The sequence below is a fragment of the Bactrocera oleae genome, chromosome 6 (genome assembly GCF_042242935.1).
Source record: "Bactrocera oleae isolate idBacOlea1 chromosome 6, idBacOlea1, whole genome shotgun sequence".
NCBI classification, from domain to species: Eukaryota; Metazoa; Arthropoda; class Insecta; order Diptera; family Tephritidae; genus Bactrocera; species Bactrocera oleae.
Genome location: NC_091540.1, coordinates 69894718 through 69919478, shown reverse-complemented (window position 1 = coordinate 69919478; position 24761 = coordinate 69894718). Strand labels below are relative to the sequence as shown.

The window sequence follows — 24761 nt, the reverse complement described above, 5'->3', positions numbered from 1 at the left end:
AAGGTCACTATAATTAATATTTAAATAAGGTAAATAATTATTTAATAAGTTGTGTCACCCTATTATGAATGTTCAAAAAGAAATGACAGATTGAGAATTATTGAAACGTCAAATTGGACACACAGTACGGCAGCATGGATTTTTGTTCTGAGTGTGTTTTTCTTTTACCCCGTCTCGACGATTTCATTTTAAACAAATACTTAAGGAAATAATAATAAATATTTGCGACTGAGGTAGAAATTATTATCGTAACGGATTATAATTGTGTCTATAGTGCGTTCGTAAAGACAAAATATGTAAAACAACATAAATTAACTGTGATCTGCTTGTAATTTCGTTGGCGTGAAAAAAATTAACGTAACAATAGTTCTAGCTCTGACTTCAAGGCGATGTGTTATTTATTGCATTCGGAAAGGAATTGTATCGCGGTCATTCGATAGGTTAGCAAATTGCTGAATCCCATAATCTAATAAAGGCTGATAGCGAAGTAATTGTTTTCATTGGCATTAGGTGTTCTCGTGATCGCGACGCGATATGTGGATCTGTTGTTCACAGCCCACTGTGTTTACATAAATCTGTTTCCATTAAAATTCAATTGGTGCAAATAGTGTCCTAGTGACGGAACTCTTTCGAAAGGCTTTATCCTAAAAGCAGTGCAGCACGAACAAAGCGCCAATATTGGTGCAGCTGCTGTCAATTTATCAACCAAGAAAAGAAATTTATGAAAAACACCTGCTTGCCTATATGTTGGTTGGTACCATAATTTTTTCGAGAAACGAACAAATAAATAAATAAAATATTTATATTACTAAATTTTGTGGATATATCGACAAAATGCCTAAGATTTATATTAAAAAACCCCTTGGTGGTATGGTGATACGTAATCGGAATGCCATAAAGGACGTAGTTATTACAGTAAGTAAAATCAAAATATATAGATATATATTATTTTAAATTAGTTATATTTATGGCACACGTTTTTTTCGAAAACATGTTGCCAAGATAATATATCAGTACGTGATAATGGTAATTGCGGATGATTCACACCAAGTGCACGATATAGCTAACTAAATAGCTTTTCTGGAGTATCGAAATTATACAAGTATTTAAAACAATACATTTGTCGCCATGAGTAAACTACTCCCAGTCAGCAAGCCGATAATTCCACCCACATGAATTGTTTTGAGCACACATATTTGAGTATTAGAGCTGGGCGGTGCTGATGTCGCCTCAATTTAATGTTTTTTTATGTGTGTACATATATCCATACATAAGCTCGTATGACTTGTACCTACATACAAATGTACTACGTATGTACATATTTTTACAGTAACTAAAATGTCTTCACAGAGCCACTCATGTGCCAATTTTATTTATTTATTCCTTAGGTTTATTCTCTTTCACAAATCCACTAAATTTTTTCCTGCTTTCGTTGTGGTTTCGCCTGGTTTAAATTACTTGTAGCTCGCCTCTTGATTATCGCTAGCTACTTTAGAATAAAACATTTTTATAAGGCTTAATTTGATTGTCGTACTAAAAATAGCCGGTTCAAAGCAGTTGAATAACTGAAGTAGACATTAATTTATTTATGTATGTAGTTACTTAAACGTGCACTCAAAGTATTTTAAATAATGATGCAAGTAATTCATGTGTACCGTTATTTTTCATAAAACGTATATTAGATTGTAGTTATGTTTTGTGTGAGTCCACATACACGTCATGTGCTAATATTTTCGGGAATTTCCAAAATATCCGTCGCACAACTGAAGTTCATATGAAAACATTTCATTTATTATCGATAGCTTATCATGTATAGCGTATGCATGGTATGTACGGATGTGTATACTAAAGTTAGCAATTTATTATTGATTATTTTATTTATTGAATATTACATTGTTTATAAATATCGGAAAAAGATTTTCGATATATTATTGTTAAGCATTTATTGCCAGACACATGTACATACTCTTGGTATTCGACTAATCGACTTACGTAGAAGAGGAAAAATAATTTTATACCATAAAAGCCTAAGTAGTAAATAAAACAAATCACAAATAAATACTCATTTTATAACTCATTTCAATGAGTCATAAATATATCTAAATATTTACGAGAAATTTCAACGGTCAAAAACTTAGTAGTAACGAAATAAACGCAAAATTCCGACGAAAAGTGACAAAAAAATTTTTTTTTTGGTTTTTAAATTGGATGTTGTATTTTTATGAAGTTAGCGTTTAGTGGCTGGACCTTTATTTTCAACAAGTTTTTGGCATCTTATTTTGGAAATAGACTCCTATTCGTTCTTCACAGCCTCCCATAGTTGTGTTGTCGATGTCGATTTATATCGAGCTAGAGAGTCCTTGACATCAGACCTCAAATTTTGATGCGGTTGATGTCAGGGACTGTGGCGACCATTCCAATAAATTGAAATTCCTTTCATCAAACCACATTTTATCAACTTTACTTGTGTGTTCGGCATAATTGTCCTATTGGAACATTCAAACAAACTACATTTCTTCACTGGCATGGTGTTCTGAAGTATTTCGACATAGGAGCCACCGGTCATGTTTTCATATTGACGCGATCTCTCCATACATAAGAATTTTCGATTCGTCCGACCATAAAATTTTGCGCCATTTTGTCGAAGACCAATTTAAATGTTCTTTGGAGGACCTAACGGAACTTTTCTTGGACATCGGGCACCCAGGTCGTGATCGCGCAAACGGCGACGTACAGTTCCAACACTTATAGTTACATAAAGGCGTCTTTTATCTCTGTAGCAGCCGCAAATGGAAACTGTTTTGATTATCTGACAATGGAATTTACTTATCTTTTCCGCATTGTTAGAGCGCTACTAACATTTTGACCGCAACTGTATATGCCATTTTGTCGCTGATACACTGAGCGCATAGTCTAAACAAGCGTGGTCCAATTATGTCATATGTATTTATTAAAGCCTTGCTGCGCTACGATTTTATCGTTTTGATGACAATTAACTTACAGCTTGCCACCCAAACAGGGTCTGGATAAGCATTATAACAACAACCACAACGCTTTTATCGCGGCCTCACTTAAAACTGTAATGTGTGACCAGATGACTATTTATATAATTACTCTGTTATCAATTATGGAAAATTTAATTTTTATTTTGAAATTACTTATCAATTGTCCAACTGTTTCAAAAATATATCAAGCAAATATCACGAATGGCTTGAAGTTCGTTTGAAAAGAAAGCTTTCGTTTGTGATGCATGTTCAATTTCTTGGGAATTCTACATGAATATTTCACAAAGTTTTTATGAAGTAAAAATAAAAATAAAAAACCAATAATACATTGCTCAAATGTGTAGGAAATGGTGTTATGTACACACATACATGCATATGCACTTCAAGTTTGCATTTCAAGCTTATTCCATATACATAGTTGTAGATGTACATACGTACATAAATGCTTAGTATACACGGCTAATGCACATTCCACGCACTTGAAATCATAAATAAAAAGTTTCAGTTCTCCCATGTTTTTATTGCATCATTTGAGAGAAGATTGGTTTCCCAGAACAGACTGTGGGCGAGTAAGAAAAGCTGCATATGTGAATGAAATCTTATTGGTATACCACGTGATTGTGTAAAGCTTGTTGCTCTTCTCTACCTCTTTTATGCGCGCTCTCGCTCTCTTTATGTTTTGGTTTATTTCCGCTCATTTCCCATTTTTCCTTATAAACATACATAATAGTACTTAGGTAAAGAGCTTTTTCTTTGTTGTTGATAACAAACATTTGAAAAATCTATATATGTATTTTGTACATACGTATTATCTATGTATGTAGGCTATAGAAGCTACTCTCTTCTTGGTAAACTGCCGAATGTAACGTTTGTAGTTGTTGTGAATTTTGTTGTTATTGAGAATGAAAGTAAAATGTTGTTGGTTAGCACGCAATCAAATGAGTATATTTTAAGCATTATAAAATGCGTCCAGAGCTTTGCAAATGAGCCAGTCGGAATTTAAGCTGCATTTTTGAAACGTGAATATTTTGTAAATTCAGTGATTACCGTAAAAGATCAGAAATTACAATAAAATTTTAAATATTTATAATCTAGTTTTTGCGCCTAAATGTAGGCAATCTTTTTATACCTTGAACTGGGTATATTAAGTTTGCCGCGAAGTTTCCAAACCCAGAGTCAACTGCCAGAGAACCTACCAAATATATGTATATGCGAGTATAAATGGTCAGCGTGTCGAACTGTTAATTTAGCCATGCCAGAAAATTTTTATTGAAAACAGATAGTAATAATCAAGTAGGTTCAGGAACGAATTTAACTTAATATATCAAATATCTCATATTTTTTTTAATTAAAACCAGGTTTTGCCAAGTAATGTATGTATGTATGGAAAAAATTGTATGAAATATTTGAATTCGTGATTTTTAAATGTTAAATAAATAAAATTGAATTATTTTTAAATATTTTACATTATTTTCATAAAATCATTCTAATTTTATATATTTTCATACTAATTCATTATTTTTGAAATTTTCTCTAATTGTTTTATGTACAATATAAAATTAACTTATTTTCCATTTAATACAATACTTAGCAGTAAATAATTGTATATTTATTATGTGCAACTTTAATTAATTATATTAAATAATTATTTCCTTACATAGTTAATTTTTTGTTTAATTTATGTACAAACATACATATGTACATATGCATATCCGCTTTATATATTATTAAATATGCTTACCATGCATAGTTTTTATTACACGATTCTCAAAAACATCGTTGCATTCTTTGGCCGCAAATTTGGCCCTGGGCCAATACAGCAAACTTTTGCCAATTATAGATATAAAAGAACATCGAAAGCTCTGTGGAAAGCAAAAGTTTCGCCGTTCATACGCTTTTCCCACTCGTTGGTGTGCAAAATGAAACGTGTGCATACGCGAACGGTCGTGAAAACTCGGCTTCCTTTTATATACCTTTTTATTTTAGTTATTACTAAAAAATTCTACACATTCTACAAATTTTAAAGAAAATAGTGCAAACAAACTAAAACATTTTTAAATTAATTGTGCAATGTCAATAATATTTTGCCTAAATTTAACGCGAAACAAAACTGTTCAGCGCAGAAATTTTGTTGTAGTGCAAGTTTGCCTCAATGCCACTAGAAAACAACAAAACAACAAATGTGATACAAGAAATAATTATATCGAAGTGTTCGAAACGTGTCATCAATCAATATTTAATGGCGAAACCTTAATGAAAAGTGTTTATTCATAACTGTAATAGGTGTAGGCGTACATACATATGTATTAATAAATCAAAGCAAGTTAATGTCCAGTTTTCAAACACCAAAAATGAAAGTGTTATTTAATGCTAGTGAACATGCCTACATAAAAACATATGTACATAAATTCATATGCATGCACCATAACGGAAAGTTCACAGAACGAAGCGTCCTATCGATTTTCTAAGGCTCTACTATTATTAAGCAATGAAGTGGCAATAAAGTAAAATACAGTAGCAGGCAAAAATGTCATCTTCACACATGTTCTCTTGCTGATTAGTGCTGTAAAATTCCATGCCATACTTAGCATATGTACACGCACCTCATATGTACATATATACATACTTATTTACATGCATACATACATACATATACATATGTTTGCCAACTATGCGACAATTTTGTTGTTGCATCTCTTTTGTGCGTTGACTTGTGGCTAATTTTTCGCTAGTGCCAACTGGGTTTGCCGTTCTTACTTTTTTGCTTTTGTATATTTTCTCCATGCTGTAATTCGAGAATGCCCAAACAAAGGAATTTTTTATGCATAAACACAATGAGTTTGAGTTTGCAACAAGCGCATAAGCGAGTTACAGAATGTCAGCTGTCATGGCACTGGAAACACTTGCACACGCAAACACATGTCTTGCTAATACACAATAACATATACATACATGCATCAATATGTATATATATTATGTACGAGTATTCAGCATATACATACATACTTATTATGCCAATTATATGACAAAAAAGAAAATAATTGAAAATTTCCATATAAACACATATGTACATCTGTATGTGTGAGTGTGCGAGTTCAACGCAAACATTTGCTTGTGCGAATGTGACATCACGACTCCTACCGCAGCTACTCAAAAGCGGTGCAACGCGGCGTATGCGTAATTTATTCACAACACTGGCGTTCAATATGTAATTCGCACTTTTTTGAGTTAACAAAAATTGTGTTAACCAGTTAATAAACGTTAAACATTTGTAGCTACATGCAAACATACATACTTTGACTTATAAATAGAAATTAAAAAACTTTAAAATATGAACTACAGTGCTGTCTATTATTCATCTAGTTAATGCAAATTTCTGTTTGCTTTCCGTCAGCTATTTCTAACTTTTACTGTCTTAGATGTAATGGAAAAAGTCAATAATGATAAAGTAGGTGAAAAAATAATAGTCAAGTAAGACCGTATGTATATCTAATTAAGCGTCTATGGACAGCTAATATAGGGGCAGCTAAGGCAGCGCTAAATGTGTCACTGAATTTCACCGCCTGCGTTCTAAGCAGAGTCAAATCTAGATTTTTTTTATGTTTTTTACGTTAGCGGTACTTCCTTTAGAGCGATCATCCATAACCTGACTGATATTTTTTTATTTCGAAAGAGTATACATATAATAATGGCCGCCTATAAAATGCTCCCGGCAATGGAGCGTTCGCGATACTTTACAAACCGCATACGGTATTTAAATTGTCCGATTTCTCTCAAGGAAACAGTCCAATACAAAAAATCATTCGAAACAAAAATAAATATGTTACAATTTATTGATGGCCCAAAATACACAAACAAAAATTATTACATAAGTTATATTTACTGAAGTAGTATTCGTAAGGCTTCTAGATAGGGCTTACCGCAGCGCACTTACTCCTGACATCTGAATTTCAGAAACCAGGAATGGTAGATGTTTGTCCAAAGCGACGCTACAATCGCCGAACAAATTAGTCAGATCGCACCACTATAGCATATCGCTGCCTATGAACTCACCGATCAAACTCTGAATAAATTTCTTTATTAAAGATATTTATTCCTTCTTAAGTAACCTTGACTAACCTGACATGAAGATTTTTTAGTTACGAGGTGTGTTCCAAGGAAAAGGTGAATTTTGATTTTCGCGCGCTGTGCACATTCGATTATCGATATTTTGTTTTTGTTATAATCGGACACATATGTTTATCATATGCTTGCATTAGAAGCCAATTTCGATTAGTAGTTTATTTTTGACAACAGAAAAAGGTTAGTCACGTTTTTATGTGCTCGTCGATTTTGGACTTTTGAAAGAAATGGATCAAAGAATTTGTATTAAATTTTGCGTAAAAAATGGAATAAAATGCTCCAAGGTACTTGAAATGTTGACTGTGGTTTCGATGAGTCCACTTTGTCTCAAAAAAGTGTTTATAAGTGTTATAAGCGCTTAACAGAAGGCCGAGAAGATGTAGATGACGATCAGCATACTGGAGGAGTGAAAAAAATTGCTCTTAAAAATCGGCGTAGCACTATTAAGGAAGTTGCAGAAGATGTTGGCATATCAATCGGCTCATGCCATTCAATTTTCTCGAATGTTTTGGGCGTGAAACGTGTGGCAATGAAGTTTGTTCCGAATTCACGAGAATGCACTAGCTCACACATCAATGTTTATTCGTGTACCACCGTATTCACCAGATTTGGCTGCCTGCGACTTTTTCCTATTCCCAAAATTGAGGAAACCAATGGAAAGAAAGCGTTTTGTCACAATTGATGTGATCAAGTCAGAATCGAAGAAAGAGCTGATGGAAAATTGTATTTTAGAAGTGCTTCGCGGTTTGGAAAAAGCATTGCCACAAGTGTATCCGAGGGTGATTACTTTGAAGGGGATAAAATAGATATTGATGAATAAATAAGTACTTTAAAAAAATTAAAATTCACCTTTTCCTTTGAACACACCTCGTATACATGTACAATTACTAAAATAAATTCTCCTGTGAAGGGTATTATAGCTTCGGTGCAACTGAACTTAACTTTTTTTTTTTTAATTTTTTGTAACAAAAAGCTACATTTTTTAGCTCGATTATTCTTTTAAAACTGTCCCTGGATGTGAGGAACCACCCTTATAGCCAAATAACACACACAACATAGTCACATCACAACACTGGCGAAATAACCTATGTTTCTGGCACCCCATATTCAGTTTTTGACATAACTTTATTGTTATTATTCTATTTTTTTCAATTTATTAAAATGAAAATAGCAAACAATACGGGCAAACACATAAGCGTTGTTTCTACACAAATCAAAAGTGCATGAAATTTTTGTGTGAAATTTGGCAATTAAAAAATATAGAAAAATAAACAAAAACAAGCGTTCAAAGTAAAACTAATAAATAAAGTAAAAGTGTCTTGAGATTTCGACGAGTTTATTACCAGCAGCAATTGCGCTTATTGATATGTAACAAATGTCTGCAAAAGTCTCGAAAGAGATATCAACAGCATGTGAAAACGCTGGCGGATGACAGATCCGCTGACAGGCCGGTGTGTAAACAGACAACTCCGAAGATAACAGTTGTAAACAAGTCAAAAACTAACACCATCTGTATGATAAAACAGCGAGGCACAGAGCCGGCCGCGAATCTGACTGTTTGCAGTTCCAAACCGTTCGCGGCGGCAGTGAAACGATGCTTTGTTACGCGCGCGTGCAGTCAATAAAGTGAATTGGTGAAAACACGTTTCGAACGCTTCATTTAAAAATATATTAAACTAATTTTATCAATTGTGTGCTGCCCTTGGCTCTTGCTCCTTCCGCTCACCCACTTAGTGCGCTGACGCATTCATATAACGAGGCACACATATACACACACACACAAATACATAGTTATGTGCGTGTGTGTGTGTGTGTTTCGGTATTATATGAATGACTGCTCAATAAAAGTTTATAATTTCAATCAAAAAGCGTCTAATTAAATACGGCGAACAGTTAAATATTTATCATTAGAACCATAGTGATCGCTTATACATACATACACACACATACATACATACATACATGCATATGTACCAATGTGGGTGTATAAATCATGCTGTGATTATAAATGCAAAAACCAAAGTAAAATAACCGTAAATATTTAGTCATATCGAGCGCATAATTGAGTGAATAAGAAGAAGAAGAAGAGAAGAAGTCCGTTTGAAAGAGTGTGATACGCCAAGCGAAATTGTGTGCAATTAGATTGTGAATTCCAAATGCCTTAGTGGTGTGAGCATTGAACAAACATTAAGTACAACAGCTTTATCAATACAACAAAACATACACATCACCTACAACTACACACCTACAACAACTATAACTGCTTAAATAAAACGAGATTAAAATAATTTATTTATCGAAAAAATCGATAATAGCATAAATTACTTATCGAAAACCCGATAACAATATAAAGCATATATCTAAAAATCGGTAATAGCATAAACTATTTACCGAAAAAAAATCTAACAAAAAATTTATTTATCGAAAACATTGATACCAAAGTAGAATATAATCGGAAAAGTTGTCGAACAAAAAATTTCGATTACTTGCAAATGTTTAACATTTGCCACACAAGTAAGTTGAAAAACTTTGCGCCGTCATGAGCATTGATGTCACAGCGTCTCATGATGTCGCCGAAACTTCCAACACAGACGATCCAGCCTCCAGCTGTGAGATCACAGAGGCCGATACGACCAGTTTTGAAATTGACGAAAGTGAGGACGAAGCCACCATTACGGACCAGCTGGTCGATGATGTGGCCACCGCCCCGCCACTAATCGACGCCACCACAATCGGACCGTTGTACAACAATGGCGAGCGCAAAAATAGCAACATAGGCCGCAGCAGAAGCAAAAGCCGAAGCAGCAGTCGCAGTAGCAGCCACAGCAACAGCAGCACCTACAGTATCAGTAATATACCGAAGGATACCAATGCCAATGTGGCAAGTGATCTCAATAAGAATGAATTTATAGCCGTTGTTACCATTAATACGCTTAATCCACTAAAGACCGACAGTCTTGTCGACGAACAAACAACCGTTGTTGTAGAGCAACAATCACATGTGCAACAACAACGCACTAAGAATATGCCAGCAATTTTCGCTAGAGACGACACGGAGGAAAATAGTGGTTCAAAGACTTCCACTGCCTCGCACACCACTTCATCGACGCCCACAACGGCAGATGTCGCTAATGTCGTGATGGATGCTTCTGCTTTTAATTTGCTGAAGAAAAATGCTGCACTTGCTTTGCCAACGACACAAGCACAATTACAAATGATCGTCGCTTCGGCTGTCACTGCACAACAGCAACAACAACAACAGCTTTTAATAGATTCAAACAATGCAGCTTCCATATCCGAGGACAATATATCGTTTTCCATAGCAACAACTACAACAACAACTATCACTGATTTCGACACAGACAATATTTGCACCGCTAGTCCAGACGCTAAACTAATGCTGACCAAACGTGCACTACTACAAAATCAATTAGCTAATTTAAGTCAAAATCGATCGGCTTCGACGATCGCTGATAATGATCCAACAACAACATTAGCATATGTAACGAGCGGCAATGATATGCCGCTTCCGCCGGTGCGCACGGTGAAAACGCAATGGCGCTGGGTGAACTGGATCCGTTGGCTTTGCCTGCACTTTAAGGTGAGATTGAGGAGCACTCGCTCCTAGACTCTGGAAGTGAACGTGCATGAAGTATGAAAAGTATGAACTTCTGATTGATAACGGTAGAATATAGATGTGTATGTCTGTATAAAGACTGGGCTTCATTTAATAGAATTCCGCGAGATGTTATGACTTCAGATGAGAAAAACCGTATTTCTCTTTTTTGATCTCTGAATTTAATTACTACAATCCTAGAACACTTTAGTTACATACATATAAAACAAATTAGTAACATTCAATGTTTTTGTTGAAAATTAACCCCTTTAAGTAATAGGTAACAAATATTTAAAGATAAACCATAATAACGAAAATTAAAAAAAATATTTACTCGGAAATTTGTTTATGTTAATTAATAGTTCGATTTGGTCCACTTCTGTCACCCGTTTATCGCCTGTTAAGGTTAATGTCACACTCAATTTCTATTATTTTTCTAATTCTCTGAAATATTCATAATAAAGTCAATCGTACATACGAAAGTAGTATAGATACCCATTATATGGGTTCTAGAAACAAAAATAAGCCGATTTCAGCAATTTAAAGTTGCTTTCTCCTTTAATTTTCTGGATTTAACTCAGTAAATGATTGTAATGTAGGTTAATATTGGCTGGAAGGCCAGAATTTATTTTAATTGGGAGGGTGGTGTAAGGTATAAAGGGTGATCCATTTCGAGGTCGCCTATTTTTTGAAAGAAAAAAAAAACAAAATTCGAATTTAATGGAAAATGTTTATTATCATTCGAAAGAACATTCATAGGCATTAATTTTTTAAAGATTATCTCTTTGAAATGTTGGCCGCGGCTACGTCTCAATGGTCCATCCGTTGAGTCCACGGATCTTGGTGGATAATCGACCGGCCCAAAACGTGAAATTATCTGCTCACCGAAATGTTCTCTCAAATAGTCGGTTATCATGGCGCTATAACGGTCGCTATTAACGGTTACGTTCTCACCGGCATCATTTTTGAAGAAAGATGGTCCGATGATTCCGCCGGCACACAATCCACACCAAACCGTTGTTTTTTATGGATTTATTGCACAAGCTGTGTTTCGTACGCTTTCAATTTAAGATCTCGATGTAAAATACGCCAAGTCGATAGTGGTTGAACGACTCGCATGCGACTAGTTTTCGATCATTTCACAATCTTCATTAAATGCTTTATGCCACTCAAATACTTGTGTTCGTGATAAAGTAGGCGCCCCAAAACACTTCTACAACATTTTCCACGATTCCGTAGGCGTGTCATATGTTAGTATATGACAATACGAAAGAAAAATGTATGTCCATCTTGCATGATAAAAGATTAAATATGTTCGCCATTGTAATGTTTGCATAATTGCAAGTGACATTACAATAATCAGTAATCAGATTTGATAAGCTTCTCAAATAAAGAGTAGATGTCTGGGCACATATGTAGATTACATTATTTTACTGAATTTATATTTTTTATGCTCAAAGTACAAAGCTACATATTTATTTATATAATTTTAAAATAGTTCAGAAATCAGTTTCTTTCTAACTAACTCAAGTTGAAATGCAAAATTTGATTATTTTTGGCGAAAAATATGCATGTTAACTTGGCATGAACTGTTTGTGCTTTTCGTGATGTTTGCATAACTTAAATATGCCACAAATTGTGATTAATGTTCAAAGCAAATGCCGTGTTAGATATATCTTTTATTTGAAGCTTAGTCAGTTTTTAAAAGAAATTGTTAAGTAATATTCAGGTTGGAAAATAATAAGTATCTTAAGGGGAAAAACAACGCCAACTTCGACTCAGTTTGTATGACAGCTTTTTGCTATAGTGGTCGGATATCGGCGGTTCCGACATAAGAGCAGCTTACGTCTTGGGGAGAATGGGGATTTCAGATCGATATCTCAAAAACTGAGAGTCTAGTTCGCATATAACTCCGACGTTTTCTTCTGGCTATTACAAACAACGTGACAAACCCAATATGCCCTATTCCTATTCAGGGCTATATAATAACACTAAATATAAGTTTTTCTGAAGTAAGATCTGCTTAACTTAAGCCGATATTCTTAAACGTAATCTAAAGTTATATTTTGCAAAATTTTCCATGTAGTGAAATTTATTCTTAATACCTCGGAACCTCTCATATTTATCCACTCCTGACAATATAGCTATTTATATGACGTGTGTATAAAAAAGATAAATAAATAATATATTGTAAATGGAAATCTGTTTCAAAAGCATCATTACTTTGGTAAATATTTTCTCTTTCGACTTTGTTTATTTTTGTTTGAATAATTTCGTGAAATCGCTACTCTTTATTCACACCATATGTTATACTGAGATTATGCGTCATATTCATAAGTACTTGTATAAGTACATATGACGTTGGTAAATGTACTATAAAGATACCACCTGTCAAGTATGTTTTCTCCGAGGTAATGTATTGTATGAAATAAAGCATGTGAGGTCTACAGAATTTAAAATACTTGTAAAATTAAGTACGTATATGTGAAGTAGTCGTGGTTTTTTCTTGTCTTAAAAAATACGGAAATTGGTTTTCTCGCTAGATGGTCCTAGTGCCGAGATGTTTAAGTATTTATGAAGAGGGGGGTTAGGGGTTTACAAATGATTTATTTTTTTGGTAGCGTGTATCTAAATAATTTTTTTATGTTGAGACATGTGACTTTATCGCACCTGAATAAATAAAATCGAAGCAAGTCAGTTTGGTAAGCGAAAAAGCTAAGAGCAGTGTAGTCAAACCTTTATTTTCTAGTTTATTATCTCACTTAGTAATGTTATTATGACTTATGCTGGATTTTTTTTTTGTAAAAACATCAGCGCTGCGATGCAAGGCCAACAAAAAGAAAGATAATTTATTTTAAAGATTAAGAGTAAATTTCATCATATTTAATTACATATACACATACATATATGTCTCATAAGTCTCAGAGTCTTTAAGCGTAATATTATTTTAATTTGTACCGCCATGTTCTGATTCAGATGAAATTGGACAAACCATTATTGCAGTAGCACCCATAAAATATAACCAAAGTAATTTTTGCACAGAAATTTGTGTGGTCCAATGATTTAAGACATGCCTTTAACTTGTATTGGTAAGACTTTCATTGCAGTTTAAAAAATTTCTGTCTAAGACATAATCTTCAGCGTTCCATTATAAGGCTATTGCTTCCTAAAACTCATTTTTATTCTTTACTATATTTTTGAACCATAACTTATCAGCAAAATCTATTTTCACAAATATTTAATACTTGCATTTGTCATTTATTGCAGAGTTCCGGCATTGGCGAGCCTAGTGTCTACCACGCCTTGATTGTAATATTTTTAGAATTCTTCGCCTGGGGTCTTTTAACAATGCCAGTAATATCGGTATGTATGAAATGTAAACGCATCTTTAACATATTTTTACCGTTTCTAATCACCTGTTACTTTCTTTCTTGCTTACAGACCCTGAATCAAACATTTCCCGATCATACGTTTCTCATGAACGGTCTGGTTATGGGCATTAAAGGCATTTTATCCTTTCTGAGTGCACCGTTAGTGGGCGCACTCTCCGACATTTGGGGGCGTAAATTTTTCCTACTCATCACAGTATTCTTCACGTGCGCACCAATACCGCTGATGGCCATCAATTCGTGGTGGTTCTTCGCAATGATCTCCATTAGTGGTGCGCTGGCAGTTACATTTTCCGTGGTGTTCGCCTATGTGGCTGATGTCACTACCGTTGAGGAGCGTTCGCGTGCGTACGGCTTAGTTTCAGCTACATTCGCCGCCAGTCTGGTATGTATACAGCTACATGTGCATGTATGTTTGTGTTTATGTGTGTATGTTAATTGAGCTGATGAATACCTTAGAAATATGTGTGACAAGTGGCAAACTTAATTAAAGCTAATGCTAAAATAAAAAAAAAGAAATGAAATAAATTCCATCTATTATATACCACTTTGCATACTTCATTTTAGGTAATTTCGCCCGCACTCGGCGCCTTACTAATGGAGACCTACGGCGATACATTAGTGGCTGCGCTGGCCACCGCTATTGCGGTTCTAGACGTTTTCTTCATATTGGTGGCCGTGCCCGAAAGCTTGCCAGAAAAAATACGTCCTTCATCTTGGGGTGCGCCCATTAGTTGGGAGCAGGCTGATCCCTTTTCCGTGAGTAGCAAATGCGTATGAGCCTCAAAGAGGTGCTAGCATTCGTGTGTATATGTATATGTGTATATGTACAAGTATATGTGGAAAGATGTATATTAAATGACTTTAATTTGGTGTAATTTGTTTAATGAATAGGCGCTGCGGAAGGTAGGCTCCGATCAGACCATACTAATGCAATGTGTCGCTGTGCTTTTGTCATATCTGCCTGAGGCGGGGCAATACTCGTGCATATTTGTTTATTTGAAATTGAAAATGGGCTTCAATTCAATGGAAGTGGCCGTTTTCATTGCTGTTGTTGGTACGCTAAGCATATCCGTGCAAGTGACTCTTGGTTATCTAATGCGGTGAGTATGAGCATTACTTGCATTCTGTATTTTGCTGCACTTATAAAATTTGAATTTGCCCATTTTTTCTTTCGTTGCTTATGTAAGCACAGCTTTCTAATAAATACACGGTTTCGTTGTTGTTACAGGGTATTTGGTGCAAAAAATACTATTATTTTAGGTTTAGTACTAGAAATGTTACAATTATTTTGGTATGGACTTGGCAGTAAGTCTTGGTAAGTTGCTAATGTAATTTCATTTGCGTTTGCTTTACAGTTAACCCTTTGTGTTGTATTTCATTACAGGATGATGTGGGCTGCTGGCATTTTGGCCGCACTCGGATCGATAACTTATCCAGCGATAAGCGCTTTTGTTTCAATCCATTCGCACCCCGACAGACAAGGTGATTACCATATTATACACATTTTATCCTATGTAATAAATGGGTTTTATTAAAAAAAAAATGGCGGATGGAAAGTATATTGAAAATTCAAATTTAATTAATTTTGTAGTTGTAGTTGTTAAAAAAAACATTCAAAGGATGCTGCAGTTTTTACAGTCCTTGGCGTGTAAAAAAAAAAATGTCGATTCCGGTTACGTGAACCCAACTGTTGAGGCCTATATGTCAGAGCTTATTAATAACATAATAATATATAAAGAAAGTATTTTTGAGACTCCCAGGTTTGTGTGTCAAAACGATGGTTGCGATTACTTCCACTACAACAACAACAACATTATTTCAGTAAATTTTATTAGTAATATTTTTACCTTCGAAAGTTCACCTTGAAGAGTTCTTGGACACGTGGACCCTGAATCTTAGTTTTTTTTGTACCGAAAACAACCGCTAAGTGTGCTCTACTGCTAAGTTCAAGATTTAAAGTGCCTTCGATTATATTTTCTGTAACATTTTATTGAACTACAGTTACTTCCAGATGGACTTTCGATAACAAAAAAGTCGTTTTACTATCTACTGCACAATATAAATGTGAAAGGTTCTATTAAAATATTTTAAAGCATACGGGAGCTAATAAAAGATAAGTTCTATACAATTTTTGTTTTTGTATTATAAAATTTTGATCTGGTGTTATGACTCTCTTTGACGAAAAAATCGTTGATTATCTAGCAGAAATGAAAGAAAAAATCAATTGCAGATTTAGATAGGCAAACCCAGAAACAACTTTGTAGACTTTCAGAAACACATGGTTTCATCCATTTTCAAATCGAAAAAGTTAGAAAAAAGCACAGTCTTATGAGCTAGTTCTCCAAAACGGTTGGACCGATCGCTTTGAAATTTTCACGCCACCTTCTTAGACAAATTTTCCTGGTAATGGTCGAAGGACTAGGATAATAATTGAAACATTTTTAAGCCACTTTGAAGTGTTTTTCACAAAAAAAATGTGTTTTTTAGGGAAGCCGCTATTTTGTAAAAAATAAAAGTTTGACTAGTCCTTTGATCATTACGCGCTTTCATCTTTAGTCATGATAATATAGCTTTTCAATAAATTTTTATTAAATATACATTTAATATTTACCTTCTTCTTTACAGGTGCCGTTCAGGGAATGGTAACTGGCATGCGTGGTCTCTGCAATGGCTTGGGACCAGCTTTATTTGGTGTAATTTTCTATTTATTCAATGTTGACTTGAATGATGATATGTTGGGAAAACCTGATGGCCCAGTACAAAATGACAGTAATAAATACACAGAATTGATACCAGGTCCACCATTCGCTATTGGCGCACTTATGGTAATACTGGCGATTTTGGTTGCACTCTACATTCCAGACAAACACAATGATATCAATGTGAATCGAACTTCGAGTGAAAAGAAGCGTAAATATTGCATAAAAATAAATCAGCAATAATTTTACATTTTTACATTGCGTTTAATGTTGCATTTTCAGGTGCCTCTGTGGATGTGCAGTATGAAATCGAGTGCGGCAACAAGTCGACGAGTCCACTAGCACCGCTAATGCGATCCGACTCCATGGCACAATTGTAGCTTTTAGTAAATTAAAACCAAATATAAAAAAGAACATATTTGTTTTCGTATTTTTCGAAGAATTTGTAAAATGCAGAGCAGAGGAAAGGATAGAAAGAAAAGAAAAGATATAAAAAAAAACCTTAAATAAGTGCTGACTTTTTTTATTTTGTAGATGCTAAATTTTAAGCTAATTACAAAATGAATTCCTATACTGAAGTTATTTATAATTTTAACTTTAATTTAAAAAGAGCAAATGTATTTTTAATGCATGTATGCATGTTCTGTTCTGTATGTATGTATGTGCTGTATATAAAAGAAACAAACAAAGAAAAAACACAAAAACAAATGTAGAATATTAAAAGAAATAAGAGCTCTGAGCTTTGTTTATGGTTTTATTTTTAAAAACCAATTTTTGATTAATAAATTTGTAAAATACGCAAATATCCCAACGTCCCCACATACGATGTTGTGCTATAATTATTAGTTACATAATCAGCATCAGTATGCATATACGTACGCATAAATTGCAATTTGTTTTAGTTATTTTTTTCACTTTAGGTGGCTACTCCACTAAGTTCAAATGTATACTTTAATAACGAGAGTTGAAATATTTTTGTGAAACCTTAAACATAGCGTTGTACTGGAATATAATAAAAAAGAGAACGAGTGCGATAAGCAGATTGCATATCTAAAAAGTTGTTATTGTTGTCGATGTTGAGTTGGATTCGTTTCTATCACAACTAACTGCATATCTTTTGAGTATACAAATTTATGTTTTTATATAACATTATAAGACTAATAATAAAAAATATTGTAGGACTGCAATAATCTAAAAGCTTAGTTTCGCGTCTAGAGTCAAGTGTTTAACAACTTATTAACCAGGGTTGCAAATAATGCATAAAAAATATTTGTATTAACATTTAAAGTTTTTTTATTATTTTGTAATCCCAGAATCATAATTAAAAATAAATTTTAAGTTTTTAATCTCGAAAACCGGATTGAAAAATTAAAAAAAAAAATTTTAACTTTTAATTCCAAATATCTTAGATTAAAAATTAGGTTTTTATAACATCTGAATTTAGTATTGAAAATCTAATTTTTAATCCAAAATTTTTGAATTTAAAAATTCGCACCGCTGTTATTAAGTACCAATACTTCTTTTGTAAAGAATTGTTCAACCTCGTGTTTAGTATTGTACATTTATTTTGGATTTATGCTTTTAAACACAGTTTACAACCCGATAATTGCACTACTAACCAGATTAGAGCTATATTCGATCTAATAATGTCCATTATGCTGCTACATTAACCAATTAGACACTATAACTGTTTATTCTGTAATGTTATGTGAAATTATCCAACCCACAATTTTCTTATTGCAAAACATTAGTACCTGCTAGGCATAGTAGTACAGGTATTTCAATAACAGTATACAAAAATTGATTGAAATCAATAATTTTAAATCTCTCGTAGGGGACTGGAGCAAACTCGGATTTATTTTCCATTAAAGTGTTATATCCACTTGCAAGTCAGAAAAAATTATTTTTTTTTTTTGCGAAAAATTCTTTTTATTTTGAAGTGGCCTTTTATTTAATATTGTATATATAAAAGTAATGTACATTTACAGAATTTAAGGTACAATACTTTATAAATCGGTGATTCATTTTGAAAAATGTTTGATTCCCTTGACACAATAGACAAAAAGAGCAAAACGCGCTTAAAGTTTTGGGAGTCGAAATCACTTAATAAAAACATTCTTACACATACGCTGATATCTCCGAAATTGTTTACCGGATTAACTTCAAATTTTCGGAGAATATTCTCAATTGTATGTAATCGGATATAACCCTTAAGTACTCTCACTTCAGCAATAAAATTTATTGTGATATAGTTCATGCTGCCACAACAACAACAAATGAATAAAATGTATTCTTAATACTATTACACCAACAACAACTGCATAGTCGGAAAGGAAAAACAAACAGGACGATATTACTCGCTCAACAGCAGGAAATATTGCCACACAAATTTCAGTGTATTTAAAAAGTAAATATGCGCTTATATTCGTTATCATACCGCTTCGTTTGTGCACCAGTTATTTGTTGCTTTTTTGTTTTACAAATATTGACAGCTCATTTTCGAATATTCAATTCGTTGGTACAAACTTTGTAAATAACAAAATTGATTTTTATTATTTTTTTTTAATTTTGAAATAAAGCCGTTAAATCAATCAAACATATTTTTTATATAAATAGTTTATCGATGAATAATTGTATTTAAAATGCCAGTTAGTGGCTTTAGGTACACTCCAATTCCCGAAGAAAGGCAAGTAGATGACGAGTTCAGAGACGTGAACGAACCCGTTGAAATACCCAAATGGGCAGGATATGCCGTTAACGATTTTGGTACAAAGGTGGTAGCGTATGGTATGTTAATTTAACCGTTATGAAGCTGATTGTAAAAGTTTAATACATATGAGCATAATAACTTAAAATAGAGGATCGTGAAAATTGGAGCGTGTTATTGAAAACTTTCGGAGTTGCCATGGCCATGTTAATTATAATTATTGCGGTACTGCTGATTGGGTAAGTTGCATGTACTATGTGTTTGCATGTGCGCAAGCTGAGTTAAATTGAGCGCTTAAATTACAGGCTGATCTATTTATTTTTGCGTTGCAAAGGCTATCTAAATCCGATCAGAGATTATGCTGAGAGGAGTAATCAAAGATGTGTGCGCTGCATTTTAACGCTTTTGATGCTCATTTTATTAGCTGGAATTCTGTAAATTTGTATACGCATGAATTTATCACGATTTTATTATAAAATTTTCTCTTAATATTCAAGCTATTTTGTGATAATGGCTATAAAAAACACGGTTGCCAAAAGGCACATGAAAGAGGAGAATAATTCAAAAACAAGAGGTGATTCCTCCGTGGCATCACAGCAATTAGATCATGTTTTCGGTTTAAATTTTGAGGAGTTCCAAACGCAAACACGTAACTCAGCTAATGGTTTGTAAAATAATGAATATACCCTTAACATTATACTCTGTTTGCGCCGAAGTTTATAACACACAGAAGGAGACGTCGGAGACTCTATAAAATATAAATACCATATATAAATGATTTGCGATTTAGCCATGTCCATCTGTCTGTCTGTATATACGTGAACTAGTCCCTCAGATTTTAAGATGTCGTATTCAAATTTGGCACACGTGCTTTTGTCTTCAAGAAGCTGTTTATTTACTGGAAGCGCCTATAACGGACAGCATTAGCATATAGCTGTCATACAACCTGAACGATCAAATGCATGTCCTTGAATGTAAAACTCTTTTATTTGACAAGGTATCTTTCCGAAATTTGGCACAGGTTATTACTATCCAGGGCAATTGCATAATCTCCGTAACAATTGTATAATAATATGGTAGAATATTCGTAAAAATTGTTCAGATCGGATCACTAGAGCATATACCTAGCTGCTATTCAAACTGACCGCTCAATATCAAGAAAAATTGTACACTGCTTGTATTTTTTGCTTTATAAAATACACCTGTTAAGGGTATTATAGCTTCGGTGCAACTGAAGTAAGCGTTGTTACTTGTTTTTCCTTTCGTTGGTGTAAGACATTTTGTTGTAAACTAGATTTAATCCTCAATTGGACTGGAATTACGGGTGACGTTAGCGATGAATCGAAAACTCTGTGCCCACCTGCTGAGGATATAACCGATGTAAATAGACGCGTGGCAGCGGTCAATAACGAATTTGAGCTATTGTGTTTAGGAGTCTTGGAATGGAGTGACTGTACGTATGTATACAATTAAATAAAAATTGTAACTGTACGGTAATTACGAGTAAGGACTGTCAATAGCTTAAAGGGGGGGTGGGATTTTTAAATTTCTTTCGATTTTTTTTTGTCTAAATGAATGTATAATATCTCAAGTCGGTTGACAAAGTTATAAGTATTTTTTTACCTGTCTTATAAACGTTTTACGTCAGATTTCCAAACTTTAAAACGTTTTTCCCTACAACTCATGAACATAGTAAATTTAAAAGGGCATCAGTTCATAAAATTAGAAATGCAATTCGCGTCATTCTTACTGCTGATTAACGTTTTGCTTCGCTTTGCTTCAGACATTTGCTTTGACAGTTAAGTTCAACAGTAACTTTCGCACAGCTCACATTTTGACTACCATAGTGTGGACGTTTGGGGTATAAAGCGAAGTTGTTAACCGATGGAGTCACATACTTACATATAGCTTATCGACATACTAATTTTGCGTTATTCCTCTACCGTAGGCGTATGACGCATTTGCTAACAGTAGTTTCTAAATTGTTTATATATAATATTCTTTTATATATTCATTACATAGATATGCATTTTTTCTATCGAAATATGACGATGGTTTTGGCTCAAACAGACGATGGTCGCAAAGTCCTAAAAGAATTAGATTTTCCTAACTTTCTTTCAAAAACGATGCAAGTGGAAAAGGTAAGCATATTTTCATGAACGCCAACTTAATATGTTTGAAATATCAATTCAAATGTTTAAGGTTAAGTGTAGAAAGCCAATTTTCTCTCTTAACATGATATTAATAAGTATATATTTAACAGATATTAATCCTTATTTAAGCTCTTGGATTTCTATCGCATCTTTAGTATTGTGGACAAGTTCTTTTACTCCTTTTCGAAGCTTTACAACACGACCATGAACTGGCCAGAGAATTTACGAAGTAAAACGAAAAATGCATTATCTCCGTATTTTCTAGAAATAACAAAGGATTTGGGCGATAAAGGTAAGTACTTTTTAGTTTTCAGTGATTTATGTACATTTTTTGTCATTCAACTATTCATTTTCAATTCTGATGTAAGGTAATCAATTTCGATCGCTTTCAACGACACTTGCCAGCAGACCACGTGGAGATAACAACGACGACGATGAAGATTATGCAAGTACCGATAAGGAAGAAGAGAATGATGATAAGTCAAAAGAACCGTTATCGATTTATGTACTGGACATCATATGCTATACACTTCTTCTATTGGTGAGTACACAAAATTCAAATGGTGCCTTGATGAACTGTGGTGAATTCACCGATTTTGGTAGTGTTGGTTTTGTGTGATTTTCTGTGTAAATCGAGGCTTTAATATAAACCATACTTTCAGATACAGCTTAAATTTGGTATTTCTTCTATTAGTATCTGATACAGTGAAAATTCAAACTATTTCGGAATCAGCTTTAGAGCCAAAGCTTAAAACTGATTTTAGTTCACGAATTTAAGATCCTCTGTACGCTTCTTTGTAACTAAGACATTGTCGTTGAGGAATTTTTGAAAATCCCTTAATGAACCAACCTATTGATTATCATCACTTACGGCGTGAAAACCGTTTTTGAAAGTGTGATTTAAATCTTTCTTTGCCTCTCCAGATAACAGCTGTGTTAATAATTGCGTTGCTGTTAAGATGTTGTGGAAAACGTTATAGAAGTGAAGCTAGATGCTGCAATCAAGAAAATGGATCCTGTCTTTTCCAATTGTAAGTACCTGTAGCTATGAGATACTTTATAACTGTTATTGTTATGTGTTTCTATCACATTTTAAGTGCGGCTTTTTTGATGTTCCTATTTCTGCTACTCGTGTTGTATCCATTTCTGTGGCACTTTGTGCATGGTGCTGGCCGTTATAACGGTGTTTGTACAAGAAACGACACACATAAACACGAACGCTCCTTGGAAAATATTGAAGACAATTGCTTAGACCAAACCACATTTAAGAAAATCCTCGACGATCATGTCGATAGAAAAATTAAGTTAAATTTTCCAAATAAGAGCGCTACTGAAGAAGTGAAACTAAGTGCACCGGAACTACAGAAGTACACAATAAATTTCAAACAAAGCGCGAGAACATCAAAAACCCTCGATCTCAGAAACATGTGTGAAGATATTAAGAATAGAACGGATCCGAAACACTTAATTGAGGTTTATACACAAATGCAAAAGTACGTCAACAGCGATATGCTCGATAATCAATTGAAGACACTGCCGCAATGCAATTTGGAAAGCTTTAAGACGCGCAGAATAGACGAATACGAGAAGAGTGTAATCTTTATAAGCGCTACGCGTTTAACTAGCTATTGCAATACGGTTGTGGAGTTCTTTACAGATAATTATGCCAAAATTACAGGTGAATGCCTAAATGGCATCGAGAGTTTGAAAAACAATTTTTCCAAACAAAGTAACCATGAGTTGAGTGAAATAATGGCGGACTTGAAGAAAATGTACGCCAAAGAACTGGACGGTTATGTAGACATGGCAGCAGATAGGGTGGTTAATAAAGTTGGCTTGTGTCGCAAGGTCTCGGCTAGGTCAGCTGAACAGACGACAAGGGACTGTGATGCAAATACACATTTACAGGTACATTCTTTAGGCGTATTTATTTGTCTTCTTCTGACTGTGTTATTTTTCACTACTTGCAGAATGTGTCGTGGAGTGCTTTATTGATTTTGATATGGCTGGTATTGCCCCTAATACCCATAGCACTTTACTTAGCTAGATTATTTTGCATGTCCAGAGGCAGTAACTGTTCTTGTGAGCAAAGCGGAGCCGCAACCCGACGGAATGACGGGTGGAATACTAATGCGGTAATGGATGAGATGCAGCGACACTTATATAAATCCTTTTGTGAAGATTCAGCGAGATCGGGCCCTTCGAATGGTCAATGCAACTGCAAAGCAGGGCGGGCAGGTAATATGCAGGGGCCAAATTGTGGAAAAAGGTGCCTCGACGACGGCAGCGCTAATTTTGCTATGCTGCAACAAGCTAACGATCTTTTACTTAAAACAAAAGTCTGTAGTGAATCTACAGAGTCGGAGAAAAGTGGTATTCTCAAACCTAAACGGATCAAAGAATCACAAAGACCAACAACTTCTAAAGGAATGCGCTCCATAAGAGCAAAACAATTAGCAAATGATAATAAATTGGAAACATCCTCTATTAAGAAATGCGTTTGCGATAAAAATACTGCACAAATGGCGAATGGCCCTTCAAGTTCAATGGCAAGCAGCCGACAAAAAAAAAGAATGAGAAATGTTTGTGAAACTCTGGAAGAAATTGTCGAAGAGTCGACGGATAATGGGATGAACGGATTGAATATAAATGCTTCTATTCATATAATAACTTTTAATAAAAAAATGACTTAATCAATAAACTGCGATTTATGTATGTAAATTTAAGATAACGGTATTTGTAGTATACACTTTTAGACCGCCACTTTCTGTAAACAAAAAACTGTCAAAAATATTCAAAGGTTGCAGAGGTTTGTTCGATCACTTGCGAAATAGAAAATATGGCCATTGAAATAATTAGCACGGAAATTAACACATATACACGGTGCAACTCATAAAGTCTTTGCGTAAGAAGGGGATAAATGAAAAATTGAAATTTCGAAAAACCTCCTACCGTTATCTTTTATCCGAGACTCTCCAGAGTAATTGTTGCAAATGCCGTATTTTTTAAATATTTCTCCATGAAAATTTAACATAATATTCTTCGAATGTCATACTACAATGTAAGA

General features: G+C 34.1%; 2 protein-coding genes across 4 annotated transcripts; both read left to right on the top strand.

The window, feature by feature from the left end:
- Positions 1–34: 34 nt before the first annotated feature.
- Positions 35–17891, top strand: LOC106626033 (hippocampus abundant transcript 1 protein). Of its 3 annotated transcripts, none has more exons than XM_036364383.2 (10): positions 4938–5187; positions 9173–10728; positions 14011–14106; positions 14185–14517; positions 14700–14891; positions 15027–15235; positions 15364–15450; positions 15520–15617; positions 16761–17045; positions 17117–17891. In XM_036364383.2, the coding sequence occupies exons 2-10, from the start codon at positions 9667–9669 to the stop codon at positions 17212–17214; spliced, it is 2460 nt and encodes an 819-aa protein (XP_036220276.2). In that variant the 5' UTR covers positions 4938–5187; positions 9173–9666; the 3' UTR covers positions 17215–17891. The 3 variants fall into 3 exon arrangements, with proteins under 3 accessions (XP_036220279.1, XP_036220276.2, XP_036220275.2); XM_036364382.2 differs by having other exon boundaries at positions 8997–10728; XM_036364386.2 differs by lacking the exons at positions 4938–5187; positions 9173–10728 and adding an exon at positions 35–915.
- A 395-nt stretch (positions 17892–18286) lies between these two features.
- Positions 18287–24395, top strand: LOC106625648 (uncharacterized). Its single transcript, XM_036364365.2, has 12 exons — positions 18287–19023; positions 19087–19621; positions 19693–19780; positions 19847–19975; positions 20039–20205; positions 20836–20994; positions 21564–21682; positions 21824–21986; positions 22063–22235; positions 22619–22725; positions 22792–23602; positions 23665–24395. The coding sequence occupies exons 2-12, from the start codon at positions 19477–19479 to the stop codon at positions 24385–24387; spliced, it is 2784 nt and encodes a 927-aa protein (XP_036220258.2). The 5' UTR covers positions 18287–19023; positions 19087–19476; the 3' UTR covers positions 24388–24395.
- Positions 24396–24761: the final 366 nt, after the last annotated feature.

Bases quoted from the DNA above. Each gene is read 5' to 3' on its own strand.
- LOC106625648 (XM_036364365.2), top strand. From the start codon at position 19,477: ATGCCAGTTAGTGGCTTTAGGTACACTCCAATTCCCGAAGAAAGGCAA. The intron at 20,995-21,563 runs GTACGTATGTAT...TTCATTACATAG, and splicing joins AGTCTTGGAATGGAGTGACT to ATATGCATTTTTTCTATCGA. The intron at 22,726-22,791 runs GTAAGTACCTGT...TCACATTTTAAG, and splicing joins GGATCCTGTCTTTTCCAATT to TGCGGCTTTTTTGATGTTCC.
- LOC106626033 (XM_036364383.2), top strand. From the start codon at position 9,667: ATGAGCATTGATGTCACAGCGTCTCATGATGTCGCCGAAACTTCCAAC. The intron at 10,729-14,010 runs GTGAGATTGAGG...CATTTATTGCAG, and splicing joins GGCTTTGCCTGCACTTTAAG to AGTTCCGGCATTGGCGAGCC. The intron at 15,236-15,363 runs GTGAGTATGAGC...TTGTTGTTACAG, and splicing joins ACTCTTGGTTATCTAATGCG to GGTATTTGGTGCAAAAAATA.